General features: G+C 41.9%; 1 protein-coding gene across 1 annotated transcript in view; it reads right to left on the reverse strand.

The window, feature by feature from the left end:
• Nucleotides 1-614: 614 nt before the first annotated feature.
• Nucleotides 615-14,529, reverse strand: part of FGL1 (fibrinogen like 1) — a 38,771-nt gene continuing 24,856 nt past the window's right edge. Inside the window, exons 5-8 of the mRNA XM_067530611.1 lie at nucleotides 12,434-12,531; nucleotides 7,055-7,143; nucleotides 5,888-6,075; nucleotides 615-2,433 (exon numbers count right to left, since the gene is read on the reverse strand). Of these exons, the coding sequence (XP_067386712.1) occupies nucleotides 2,274-2,433; nucleotides 5,888-6,075; nucleotides 7,055-7,143; nucleotides 12,434-12,531 (535 nt within the window). The 3' untranslated portion in view covers nucleotides 615-2,273. The remainder of the gene's footprint in view (nucleotides 2,434-5,887; nucleotides 6,076-7,054; nucleotides 7,144-12,433; nucleotides 12,532-14,529) is intronic.

Genomic DNA, 14,529 nt, shown 5'->3' on the forward strand with positions numbered 1-14,529 from the left:
ATGAAACTGGGACAAGGAGCCTGGGGAGGGAAGCTGTGACCTAGGGTCAGGGAAAGACTGACCCATGGATGGGGAGCCTGGAAGTGACTGGGCCAGGACAGTGGAGAGAGGCGTCTGGGAAGATACAGACCTGGACTGTTTAGGAAAGGATCTGTGGGGGGAGGCGAGAGTAAGGAGGGGGAGAACCAGGACTAGGAAAGGAACAGACTAGAGGGAACAGTGGCCGAAGGGACCAGTCTTGTTGAGGGGAGAGAGTCAGAAGGGTCTGTTACCAGTAAAGCATGCTATACTTCAGAACCTGGACTGAAAGGCAAGATTCCTAAGTCTTATCGTTCCTCTGCTGTCAGCAAATATCTGTGAAACCCTCTGAAAAAGGTGTCATCCCCTCTCTGGACACTAGTCCACATAGAACAGGGGTGGGGAACGTCCGGCCCGCGGGCCGTATAAGGCCCGCAAAATCATTTGGTCCGGCCCGCGGGCCCATTCGGCGGCGGGGGGGGAATTCGGCGGGAATTTGGTGGCAGCGCGGTTCCGGGGGGGGGCAGTGCCCGCCGCCGAAACCCTGCTGCCGCTGCTTGCCCCTTTTCGGTGGCGGCGCGGTTCCGGGGGGGATGACAGTGTCAGCCGCCGAAACCCTGCCACCGTTTGCCCCTTTTCGGCGGCGGGGGGAATTCGGCGGCGGACACTCATCAGGCCCTTGCCACAAAAAAGGTTCCCCACCCCTGACATAGAAGATAACCTACTGCTACTGAGTTACTCCATTAGCTCAAGTGGTAGAAGTCTGTGCTGTGGATCTAAAGGTTCCAACCCTGCTGGGCATCAATATGGTATCTTGGGATGTAAATGCTGGGTTTTTTTCAGCTTTTTTTTTTTTTTTTTTTTTAAATTACACACACAAAAACTACATTAAAAATGTTAAGTTGCTAAAGCAAGCACTCAAAAGTTAGGAAGAGTTAGAACTAAAGTTGCCCATATCACCTTAATTTGGCTCCCTTGTGTGAATGTATTACGATAAATTCTTTAATTACAGGATCATGTTTTATTTTTTCCACTGGACCTCTACTCCATTCAGTGCACAGTATGTCCATTAATTTTGGGGCCTCAATTGAAACACTGGGGACCTGATTTTTTTCAGAGTATTTGGAGTTATATAGCTCTTTGAATGTTCAAAGCACAGCTCCCATTGACTTCAGTTGCAGCTGTGAATGCTCAAGTCGAGCACCCAGAAAATGAGGAACACACCAATTAGTGGCCATCTATGAAAAGTTTAGTTTAAGTGACTTGCCCCACATCACCTAAAAACTCTGTGGCAGAGGCAAGGATAGAACTCAATTGTCCAGGGCATCACTAACTTACCTTAACCATGAGACCATCCTTTCTCTTCCTTCAGTCCTTTGCCTCCTTCACTACACATCTTCCAACTTCTGCCACAAATGACACAGGGATTCTACAAACACCACTTTCATTTTAGACAACCTGGATTCATTCCGAGAACATGATCCATTCTGTGCACTGATGGAGGCAACTGTAACATTCTTTTGACGTTGTTTTTGTGTGTAGTATATATTCACATTGCTTTTTAAGACAGTATAGTGAATCTGTTTTGTAATTTTGCCATTAAATCCTATTTATTGTGCATAGATTTTGATAGAAATTATTTCCAAATGAAGAAAAATCCAAAACAGTGTGGGCCAAGTTGGCACCCCTCCTCCACCCCAACCCGTGGAAGGCACGGGGGTACAAATTGCACCTCTGTGTGCCAGCCTAGTCTCCTGTGTCCTAGGAAAGGCATTGCTTGTTTCCATTGCTGTCCTCCTTCAGAGGTTCTGCCATTGTAGGCAGCTTTGAATTGCACTGGGGATTCCAAAGGAGCCTCACTAACAGAGGCGACTATAGAAATGCACTCCTTCCTGACAAATACCATTCATTTTTGGAGAGGTCCTGGTCCACATTGTGCCTGTCAGTGGAGGGGAAGCTCCCCCTGCTTCTAGGGGCCCATTGCCAAGTATTCTACTTAAGTGAAAGTTGTCATAAACCCTGGGTGAACTTTGTCCAATCTCTTTAGCAATCATATACACATTATTTGTATCTCCAGGCTCAAGGCCAGAATCTAGTCTCATTTATACCCATATAACACCACTGATTTTAATGAGGATATGCCAGTTTTATACAGGCATAAATGCGTGGGGGTAGAGAGGGGGAATCTGCCCATCTGGTTTAATTTGGATGAATTTACTAAAAGATTAACTGGATGAATTATATTAACTAGATATTTAAACAACATTAGGTTCAAAGTCTGCTGGCCTGACCTTCATGACAACAGATTTCAGAGAATACCACCACCCATGCCAAGTGTACCAAACAATTCCATTGTCTGTCTTTGCTGTATAAGGTCCTTTGTAGTACATACCATTCAGGTTGGAAGAGTGACACCTGGTGGGAAAGAAAGGGAAAACAAAAACAAGACAGTGTTAATTAAACAAATCTGTTTTGTCTAAAAGGTTCAGGGATTTGTAGTTATTGCATGAGCCAAAGAAATCACTATGTTGATGACAATCTAGTTTGACAGTTGCAGGAATTTGCATTCATGGGGCTCAGTAAACAATAAAGGCTAACTTAGGGCACAATTTCAAGGGTTCTTAGTGGCTTCAAAACAAAAAGTTCTTTGTTCCTTGACTCCATTCCTTTAACACCATTAGTTCCATGACATTTCGCCTGCTAATCTGCTTCACTAGAGAATGTTTCCACACTTGTTAAAATCATACCTAGCAACAAGGGTATGTGGCAATGAAAACTTTGTGAAAGGAATGTGGCATTGTGCACTTCCTTTGGTGGTTGTTTTGGGTATATGCTCTAAATCCTGCGTTTACTGCCAGCACTCGGGGTTTCACATGCAAAAATAAGAATCACCATCAGCTCAGCTGTTAAACTACTGATTTCATATTTGTTGGAAAAATATGAAATCTCTTTACAAGTTAAATATAGGCATTCTGGCCATCCTCCAATAGCTGGATCATCTGAGCTTGCCATTTTAATTGGCATCCTTGTCTGGCTCTCTAACACACTGCAACAGTATGTTACATTTGTAACTGTCAAAGAAATACTTTGCCATGCCACAGCCCCACTCCCTCATTAATTTTTTTTCCATGAAGGAGAAGGAGGCTAGGATGATTGTGACCATATGGACAATTAAACAATTATTTCTTTTGCAGGATATTGTAGTGAATCAGTTTATCTGCAGCTCCAATACTAGATTATAACTGCTGGGTCGGTATTTGTTATTAGTGGCTAGTTGTCAGACATGATGGATTTTAGAAAGCAGCCTTCAGGAAGAATTAAAAAAGAAAGCAATCCAGAATAAGCCTTAAGGATATAATTATTGGCATATTTTAGTCTCTCTGGGTATGTTTGTAAATGTTTACACTCAACAGTTACAAAGAACCGAAATAGAAGCAATAACAATAAAAGCCTTATATTAAAATTCTTATTTAACTGGTTGTCCATTGCAAATACTTTGTAAAAATTGAAACATGCCATATGAAAATTTATGATCTGCAGATATAAAAGGTAGCTTTGCTTTTCAAAATGATCAACTGGTGACAACTGACATGCTCAATATGTCATACACTTTCCTTACTGGGTGTTTTGTTTTGCACTACTCACTCAAGCATAAACTCCCTTAGCAAAGTCATAGAGGGTGACAAGTGATGACTAGCTACTGGTCTTCTTTACTGACTCTTTTACTGCGTTTCCTTCTTTTGGTGGAAATGCACACAAGTGGATGTTGTTGAAAGTACCATGAGCCAAGAATAACAACCCTTAAATTGGTGCAGGGGAGCAAAAAAGCTCAATAGCAAAACTACACAAATACTGCCCAGCAGTCTGGACACTGAAATAATTGGACATGCAGAAGAAACACAACTGTCATGATGTACTGCTTACATCTGTTAGGTACTCAGCTAATGCAAAACAAAAATTCATAAAGGTGTGCTCTCTTTAATGTAACAAGTAACCAAAACTGGCAGGCTCATGTACACCTTAGAAGTAGCCTATTTCCACTCTTATTGTCATCCTGATCCCTTAATTTTTTAATAGATTTTAAATAGAAAAACAAATTTCTACATGGCTAGGAAACCCTATATTAAATTAATCCAGGGCATTGGTTCTCCCCATAATTGCTAATGTGGCATGAAACAAATGCGTGTTCTCAATGCTTTCATTTCACTATGCCTGCCTGCTTTGTTCTTGTGTGGAGGCAGAATATTGAAATTTGCAAGCATCCTGCTGAGTGCTTCAGTGTTCAGTGTTAAGGGCTTACTCCACAAAATGGCAGAAGCAAGGAAGTTGGGTAACCTCATTAACAGCTTTCATCTTTAATCCAGAACATAGCTATTACAAAACAGTATTATCCATTTTATGAGAGGAAGATCCACAACTACAATAGAAACCTGCACTGCAAATACTAGCTATCTGTGGTATTCATATGATACGAATCACAGTAATACATTAGGTACTAAGACCTGTCAAATCCTATCATGCAGCTATTTCCACGAAGGTATATAATGCTTTTGCCTGAGCCTATCAGACATAGGAAGAGATTTGTTTTGAGAAAAATGGACTCAGTTGACTAATAGTAATGGTGATTCATCATATATGAAAACTCTGGCACATTATAACAATACTATGCAATTTTAGGCCTCGATATTCATTTAATTGGGAATAGGATCACAACTGCAACTTTTTTCTATATCTGTAATTTTAACTTTAAATAGAATTGAAACTCAGTCCACATGTGGTTTTCCTATGATATTATATTCCAATACTTTGTAATATTCATTATGCTGATTCTCCTTCTCTAAAAGATAAAATGAATTTTGAAACAAACCTATGAGGTGGCTACATGTAAGGAGAGTGGCCTAACTTATCTCAGTCCTCCCGAGGAAAGTGTTATTGAATTGAATTTGGGAAGTGAGGGTTAAAAAGGGAAACAATGGGTGACACAGAGCGAGACTGGAGTTGATCCTGCCTGGCAATTCTTGCCAAGTGAACTGAGATCGCATTGTGATAAGATGCTGCTTTGAACTGTATTTTATAGCTATATATTGCATAACTATATTACATAGCTGCACCTTGCAGCTATATTTATCTTATTAATCAAGTGAACCTATGTAATAGCTGCCTATATATTCAAGGCCAAGGCTATTTATTATTTATGTTCCATCTTCTGTGTTAGTGCCTTGCATACACAAGTATAAGAAATGTTACGTTTTAAAACTTTGACTTAATCATATTTAAGGAAGTTTCCTTCTCAGAATAATCATTCTGATTGAGAACATCCCCCTAATTAAGGGGATGCATTCCCATTTTGAAGAATGGACAATGAGCATGAGACCCTGTAAAGTGAAAAAAACATTAGACATCTATTAATTCAACCATTAGCACTAATATACCCTGCACAAATATCATATCTGGTCTAGTTAAATGTTGGGGAAATGCAAGAATGGGAAGTAGTGGTGATGTGTGCACAAGATGACATGAGTTAAAGTCAGAAACCTTAAAGAGAAGCTGTACATCAGAGAGAGAACAGATTCAGTTAGAAGTACAGCAAGGTGAGAATTTGGAATGTAGCCCCCAGCACACAGCAAATCCCTTCTCTTAGTCGAAAAAAAGCTGGAAAGGGTGTGATACTGGGATATTAGGCCACGTGTTCTTTCAGGGGCCAGACTCTGTCATGTGGGCCAGTGCTGAAGTGTCTGTGATAGGGATCAATGACAGATTACCCAATTACAAGTAATGATACTAATCCTACCTAATATATGTTTCTACCTCATATATAATTGGGCGATATCATAATTACTAGTATTGGTATTCTGATGAAATATCTGACCTGTTAAACCACCAGCCAGCTTTGTCCTCCTCAGCACAGTTGCCTTCATAGTTGTCATTGTCTCTGTCTTGTGTACTAAATTTCATTCCTCGGTGATCAGCCCACCATTTCACTTCAGGGTGAAACCCCCCAGTAAGGGAGTCACCAGCTGTGCCAGAGTATTCTCCACAACTCAGCTGGTATGAGCTCTAATGAAAAATGGGGAGACAAATATTAGACTCATCTATGGGTGTTATTAACAAATACGAGTATTAACTGGGAAATATACACATTCCATTCACTGTTACTTATAAACTAAAAAATGGTATGTTGTTTAGCTCTTGCCATTTAAACACAGTATAAAAGACAACTGGGAGAACTTTCAGGAAGAAAAAAGAATTTTCAAGAACTTTAAACACCTGTCCATAAAGCAGGCTTTTAGGGTTCAATTTTTCAAGGTGCTGAGTGGCTTCTATAAGCCACTGAATGTTTTGAATTCCCACTGCCTTCAAAATGCTCTTAATTCCCATTGGGATTGGACATCAGTGGTTGTTTATGGTACTCAGCACCTACCAGGAGGCATTCAGCATAATTGGGTCATTTGGCCCCAATTCAGTAAGGTACTCAATATTGCCTAAATTTAACAATATATAATCCTAGTGAATTGCCTTCAACAGGACTATTCATATGCTTAAAATCAGCCATATACTTAAGTACATTGCTGAATCAGGGCCTTTGGTAGCAAAAAGCATTTTCTGTGATTTACCCTTTAACAAGCTAATTTTGCTTAATAGAAACTTCTTACGTTGCACATTTTCATGTAAAAAAATCTTAGTAACCAACATCATTGATAACACTAGCAAAGTTCTATGAAAATTGCCTGTTAAAAGGTTGCTGAAGAACCAGAAAATTAATTTTAAACCTTTAAAGACAGGCACCAAGTATGATTGTGTGAAGCCTATTTATGAACTTAAAACAAAGTGTTTATTACATCATCAAAATTCCAACACTTGGTGAAAAAGAAAATTGTTAATAAGAGACACTGGAAAACCATATGTATATGAAAATTGTGGATACAGTTAATTATATGGTCTGCCATAATATTTTTTCTGTTGCTTACAGAATCCAAGCTTTCATTTTAAAAAAATGAAATTACCTATTAATGAAGTTTATTCAGTATTTTATTACCTCTTCATCTGCAACTCTGAAGCTTTTATATTGTGCAAAGCGCCGTTCTCCTTCGAAATCAGAGAGATCGATTCTTAGGGTATAGTTTCCTTAACAAAACAACAACAAATATTTATTTCTGTTAAATCAGCATTCCTCAGATTAAAGCCATTATGTTATACAAAAAGACTTTAAAATCCTGTTTATGTTGCTCTACCATAAATATAGTCTGTATTCCTGCAGTATATTTCACACCTTTTGTATCTTAAGCATTTCTTGCTATTCCTTGTTTTACAACAATTTTAGAAGCATAATTTAAAGAAGATGGTGCCAGAACAATATTAGTTTATTATAGAAATTGCTGTGATCTTTATTCAGATGAATAATGTCCCATAACTTTTTAAATATGAAAATGCAAATGTGAAAATAAAAAAGGCTTGTGGGAGCAAACACACAGGCCATAAAGCTAATCTGTAGACAGTAAGACGAAATCTTAGAGACAACCAGTGCCTGCCAATAGCATGGGGGCAACGTGAAAGCAGCTGGCTTCAGCAGTGAACATGCTCAATACAAGTCAAGCAGCAAATCTGCGGAGTGAGGGCATGACCCAGCATAATCCCCACTCTCCTGCATATCACCTCTGCTAAAGCTACATTTTCTTGTGAAGGACTATAAAGGTGAACGTATCACAATGCTTGGAGCCCACAATGCTTGGAGTCAAACTTTAGACATTTAAAATGAATTTTTACTAGTATTTCTCCCTCCCAAAACACACATGGCTGATGGAGTTACACTAGTACATTTTCCAATAGAAGCCAGCCCTCACATTGGTAGGATTTGTGAGTTGCTGATGAAAGTAGGCAAAAGGATCCAGACATAACCCTGACTTTGACTTTTCTCAAAGTGTGGGGAATTTGCATCCAAATCCAAAATTTGAGGTTTAGGATCCTCTATAGATTGTTTAATTTATTAATCAACGCCAAATCCTCAGGTGATGTAAACTGACATAGTTCCAATGACTTCAATGGAGCTATGCCAAATTTAAGCCAATTGAAGATCTGGCCCTGAATGCATAGAATAAATTCTGCTTTCACTTACACCCATTCAACCCTATTGATCTGGATTCCTTATCTGAGGGCAGAGTATGTTCAAAGCTTGATTGAGCAATGAGGGTCATGGTACCAATTTGAACTACCAGCAGTATAATTAGGAAGTCTGTCTTTTGAAGGTTTTGGGAGGAGGAATAAGTGGACTAAGGACTGGTCTATACTACAGACTTTTTTGTTAATCAAAGTCAGCTTTTTGCGCAAAACAGTGATGGTGTATACATCAATCCTCTCCAACCCCCCACTGATCCAACTCCCCTGATTTTTTGTGACAAAATAAAATCACCTTGATGAGAGGCATAGAGTTTTTTTTTCCAAACTTTTAGTGCAAAAGCCTCAGTGTAGACACCATGCTTGATTATGTTATGGTAAATGGCCTCCAGGAGTGTCTCACAATGCCCATCCTGGCTGCTGTGGCCATCCCCTCCCCTTTAAAGGCCCAACATTTTTTTGAAATTCCACTTCCTGCTTTGTTGGCTTGGAGAGCTCACATTGCATCTTCTCAGCTGACCCTGGCAGCTCCACACATCAAATGCTCTCCCGCTTGGAGCACATGGTATCTGATCAGTGTTTGGGAAGAGGAGGCTTTGCAGTCCCACGTCTGCTCCAGCTGAAGGAACTTTCATATCTATGGTCAGATTTCTCATGGCATGATGTAGAAGGGCTATGAATGGGACACGCTGCAGTTCAGTGTGAAAATCAAGGAGCAGTGGCAGGGATACCAAAAGGCTAGGGAATCAAACCGTTGCTCTGGTGCACAGCCAAAGACCTGCCATTTCTATAAGGAGGTAGAAGCCATCCTCAGCAGCAACCCCATCTCCAGTGCCAAGAGACCCGTGGATACCTCCACAGGCCAAGAGACAGTGGACACCAGACTCAACCTCAAGAAAGAAGTCATGGATGAGGAGGTTGAGTTAGAGAATGATGTGGAGCAGGAGGAACTGGGTCATTTGGTTTTGTGGAGAGCCAGGACCTTTTCTCGACCCCGGAGGGTTTGATCCAGTCCCAGCCCTCCAGCTCTGGCATGCAGGAGAGGGAAGCTCCGGTAAGTGATTTTTTAGAGCTGATGCTGCTTGGTTACATGAGGTACAGCTGTCCTTTGCTTTGTTGCATTAAACAGCTGGGTGAAAGGATAGAAATGCACGAGAGTAGCTGTGTTTGCATGTGCTTCCTATTCCCATGTGCAGCTAGGCACTGCAGCGGAAAAGTGTTAGTGCACACCAAGATTTCACGGGAATTCTCCAGAGAGATCTCTAGGAAATGTTCCTGGAGGTACTTGCTGATCCTCTGCTGGTGATTTCTCAGCAGAGCTGCTTTCTTTCTTCCCCCGTTGTAAGAAACTTTCCCATGCCAATTGACAATCACTTGTGCAGAAACCAAAGCAGCGCACAGGCAAGCAGCATAGGGACCCCATTTGAAGCTGCTCACATGGAGGAGGTGCAACCTAGCATCCCTGCTTACTGTCAGGAGTAGATATCGGCTTCTATGGCCCCTGTCTGTGGAAAATGGTGGCACAATTTGAAATGTTGTCCCTATTTACCTGCAAGAATCCCCCAAACAACCACCCTGAACCTTTTCCCCAGTTTGAGTCACCTCTTCTCCTGGGCACAATTCACCATGCTCTGGGCAATCGCTGACTTGTGCGCTTCCCAGGAGACAGTGAGAGAGAGAGAGAGATTTTACAGTAATGAATCAATGCTATTAGTGCACTGACAATCATGCTTCTATTCATTGTTTATTGTGCTTCTATAGATGTGCCCTTAATAGGAAACCTCTCCACACCTGCTGAGCGCATGTGGCTGATAAGAAAATGCCCACAGAGAAGCAAAGAGGAGATGTTCCAAGAACTCCTCCAGTCTTCTGAGGTTGGAAAAAAAAAAAGGCATGCAGATACAGTGTGCCAAAATCAAAAAATTGATAAGCAAGAGAGGAGGGGAAACCAGTAGTGAGTGATAGCAGGTCACAAGCGCATGATAAAAGACATGGAGGAACAAACAGAGCTGCTAAAGTCACTCATAATGCTGCAGACTGAATTCATGAGCGTTCACTTCCCCTTGCAGCCAATACAGAACTGCTTTCCATACCCCCCCTCCCCCCAAACTCCACCCACACATTCCTACCAAACTCCCAGCCCATCTTGGCATCCCGTTCACTCCACCCCTTCAGACAGCTTCCAGAATGATAGATGGACTTACACCCTGCTGTCATTGCTTACACTGCCCTTCACTCTTTCTCCTCTCCAGCCCAGCTTTTTGTGTGTTGTGAATAATTATTTAATAAAGACATACTTTGTGAAGGTTAAGCAATCTTGCACATGGTGGCTGCAGCTTACATTAATACACAGTGCAAGCTGGCTAGCAGTCATATCATGGTATAGTGCTGTTTAAAAAGATATCTTATTGATGCTCACTGTCAAAATGGTTCCTTAAGGCCTCCCTGATTCGAATAGCCCCCTATTGTTCCCCTCGAATAGCCCTGACATCTGCTTGTTCATAGTCAGTGGCAAGATGATTTGTCTCTGCTCTTCACCCACGGGAAACTTTTCACCCTTTGCTTCATAAATATGGAGCATACAGCAGGAGGCTATAACCATGGGAATATTTTCCTCATTGAGATTTAACCTGCCATAAAGACATGGCCAGTGAGCTTTTAATCTGCCAAATACACATTCAATGATCATTTGGCACCTGCTCAACCTGTTGTTGAAGTGCTCCTTGCTGCTATCCAGGTTGCCCATATAAGGCTTCATGAGCCATGGCAGTAAGAGGTAGGCTGAGTCTCCCAGAATCACTATAAGCATCCTTGATTGCAATCTTTTCGTCTGGAAAGAAAGTCCCTGCTTACAGCTTTCTGTACAGCCCAGTGTTCCTGAAGAAGCGTGTGTCATGCATCTTCCCTGACCAGCCTGTGTTGATGTCAGTGAAATGCTTATGGTGATCCACAAACGCCTGCAGTACCATAGAGGAGTACCCCTTTCTATTGATGTACTCCATCGCAAGATGGTGCGGGGCCAAAATTGGGATGTGTGCCATCTATCACCCCACCACAGTTAGGGAATCCCATCGCTGCGAAGCCATCCACTATTTCAAGCACATTTCCAAGACTCACAATTCTTTGTAGCAGAATGTGATTAATGGCCCTGCACACTTGGTATAACACAGCACCAACTGTAGACTTCCCAACTCCAAACTGATTAGTGACCGACCAGTAGCAGTCTGGAGTTGCTAGCATCCACATGGTGATCACCACGTGCTTCTCCACTGAGAGGGCAGCTCTCATTCTGGTGTTCTTGCACTGCAGGGCAGGGGTGAGCTCCGCACAGAGTTCCATGAAGGTGGCTTTATACATTCAAAAGTTCTGCAGTGACTGCTTATGATCCCAGACCTGCTTAACAATGCGATCCCACCATTCAGTGTTTCTTTCATACACCCAAAAGTAGCAGTGCACTATGTGCAGATGCTCCATGAATGGAAACAGTAATCTGGTGGTGTTTGTTTGCATGGCATACAGCAGGTCAGGAGCCTTGGATTTCTCTTCCAACTTGGAGCTCATAATATACTGCATGAGTTGATGGAATTGGCCCATCAAACTAGCTGCAGCCTCTTAGGTGGTGAATCTATGCCAACAGGAGAACCCCTTCTGTCGGTGTAGGTAGCATCTTCATCGAAGCGTTACAGCGACGCAGCTGCACCAGTGCAGCATTTTAATTGTAGTTAGACCCTTAAGGGAGGTAATGTTAGGACAATAGCAGATCAATAGCTTTCAATTATTAGAAATATGGAGACACTGTTAGCATTCCCAAAAGTAAGAGAAATAAGAAAACACCCAGACCTATGTGATCAGTCAGTTTGTGTCACATATGTGGCCACTACAGGCCCTGGCTAAATGGAACTGGTGCAGATCACTGGATCAAGACTGTCAGTGAAATTAATGCAGTTCTGCTGGGTGTAGGAAGGATCTGAGGCCCATGTGTGGGCTTGTGGGAGGGTGAGTATGACTTTATGTACTGCAGAGCATTGTTCTGTAGTGGCTCCCTGCACACCATTGACACACTGGTCCAATGAAAGTTTGAATCCTTTATGAGGAACTGAGATCCAGATTCTGATGTAATTTACACTGCTATAAATTCTGAACAAACCCATTCAAACTAATGGTGTTACTCAGGATTTACACTACTGCAAATTGCATGAGAACCTGATCCTGAAGGAGCAAAGTAACAAGCAGAAACAGATGGTGGATTTGCCTATATTGCAAAGGCAGCTAAGGAAGAAAAATATTTCTGTCCAAGTCTTACCTTGATTAGTCAGATAGTGAAGATTTTTATTTCCAAGCCAGTATTCACCATTTGCCAAAGCAAAATTTCCAAAACCTTGTTCATAGTCAGCCCAAACTCTGAAAATAAAATTTAAACCAGTGATTTGGGATAACCGAAGAGGCTAATAAGTTTGCTAGGAGTGACATCATTTTTTTAACTCAGTCTTTTATATGATATCAAATCACTAATCAATTACTATTTGGGGCATGATTCTGACCTGACTTACCCTGGTTTTAAACTAGTGTAACTCTGTTGACTTAAATGGATTTATTTCTAATTTACACACATGGCAGTGAGAGGTCCTTAATTTCTTATAATGGCATTTGAAACCCAAACTAAAGCAGGGTCTTCAGGAACACACCTAAGAGGGCTATAGTAAATAGCTTTTAAGGTCAGAAGGTATCATTATGACCCTCTTATCTGACTTCCTGCATAACATGACTTGCCTAAATTCCAATAATCATCCCCCAAAATTGTACAATGAAGAGAGACTTCCTGGGTCCCATAAACAGCATGAAAGTCTATGTGTAGGTGTGTCACGCACAGGATTTCATCAAAAATAGTATATCTTCTGTGATTTCATTGAATAACTGATGAGACTCCCACAAATATAGCTGCTATTGTTTTGTAAGCCATAGCATCACCCTGCTATTCCCACTGTTGAGCTAGGGACACACTTCTTGATTGGCCCTGGCACTTTTGAGTCTCTCTCTGATACCTAGATATTATAGTGATTGGAATACTAGAAATGCCAGACAGATTAGTTAAAATAGGTTGTTTTCTTTGCCTTCCAGTGGAACCCAAACCCGATGAGCCCTGACTATAAAGTGTTGGGTTCAAGATGGGTCAGGTGGAAAGCAACCTGACACTCAGGCTCGAGTTGAGTTGGGCAGTCTCTGAGGATCTCCCCTTGCATGGGGGTTGGTACAGCAGTAGCTGTGTGCCCCATTCCTGCTGGTCACCACCGCCTCACTGTCCTGTGCCAACAAGTTACGGTGCCTCTTTTTCCACAGCATGCAGCCAGACCTACAGGTAGGAGCCATCTGGAGATGGATCTGAGGCACAGAGCATGAGGAGCGGTAAGGCCCACCAGACTGACCCGCAAGGTTGAGGCGGTGGCACTGACATAAGATTGCGGAGAGTAGCTGGAGAGAAAGGGAAACTGGCCACCCTTGGGTGTGCAGTGCTGGGTTGGGAGTAGTTGATGGGCTGGGGTGGGAGAGTGGGGATAAGGGGTAATTAGCCCCAGCAGCTCCACGGAGGAAATAAAATAAGGAAAATGTACTCTGAGCCAGAGGTTAGACTCTTGCAACCTGACCTGAACCTGACAGGAACTGAATACATGTGTTAGGTTCAGCTCGGGTATGAAACAACCCAACACACGTGGGCTGGGTTCAGATTGGCTGTGGTTGAGTTAGGGGTGAGTTGGGCTTTAAAATTAGGCTTGAGCAGACCTTATTTTTTCCATCTCTAGAGTGGCTCTGGCAGACTCTCTGTGATCCTAAATCCTCTTTTATGTCAACTGGCAAAGGCCACACTCAACACACTTTTGTCAGAATATTTAGCTGAAGAATGTTTCATAAGGTATCATATAAGAACTGGTGATGCAGTGGTCATTAATATTACTGTGTGATGTATGCGTGGTCAGTGTGTAAAGAATTATGTATGTATGCTGGAAATATATTCCTAAAATATGTTCAGACCAAGCAACTCAAATAGAGCAGATAAATACATTTGCCATAGACAAAGGAACGTTGTTTCACCTGTTTACCTTTGTCTCCAATGTAAATCGAGCAAGGAGAGGCCAGAGACAATGGAATTACATTTACAGCTAAGGTTAACAAAGTGATTAAGCCAATTGAAAACAAAATTGACCAGAGGATGAGGAAGACAGCATAGCATCTACACACCAGGAGGGGAGAGGAACTTTGTCTGGGTTTACTTTTCAAAGGTTTCCTGTACTAGAAAAAGAGGAGAGAGAACCCCTTAGTTATCCATCACATAGGGAACAAAATGGACACTACCCTCTGATTTTGTGAAAGTTCTATCCCCTGGCCTGTAGGGCTAAATATGAT

The sequence above is a fragment of the Emydura macquarii genome, unplaced genomic scaffold, assembly GCF_026122565.2.
Source record: "Emydura macquarii macquarii isolate MOO-44397 ecotype Brisbane River unplaced genomic scaffold, CSIRO-AGI_Emac_v2 contig_3108, whole genome shotgun sequence".
Classification (NCBI taxonomy): domain Eukaryota; kingdom Metazoa; phylum Chordata; order Testudines; family Chelidae; genus Emydura; species Emydura macquarii.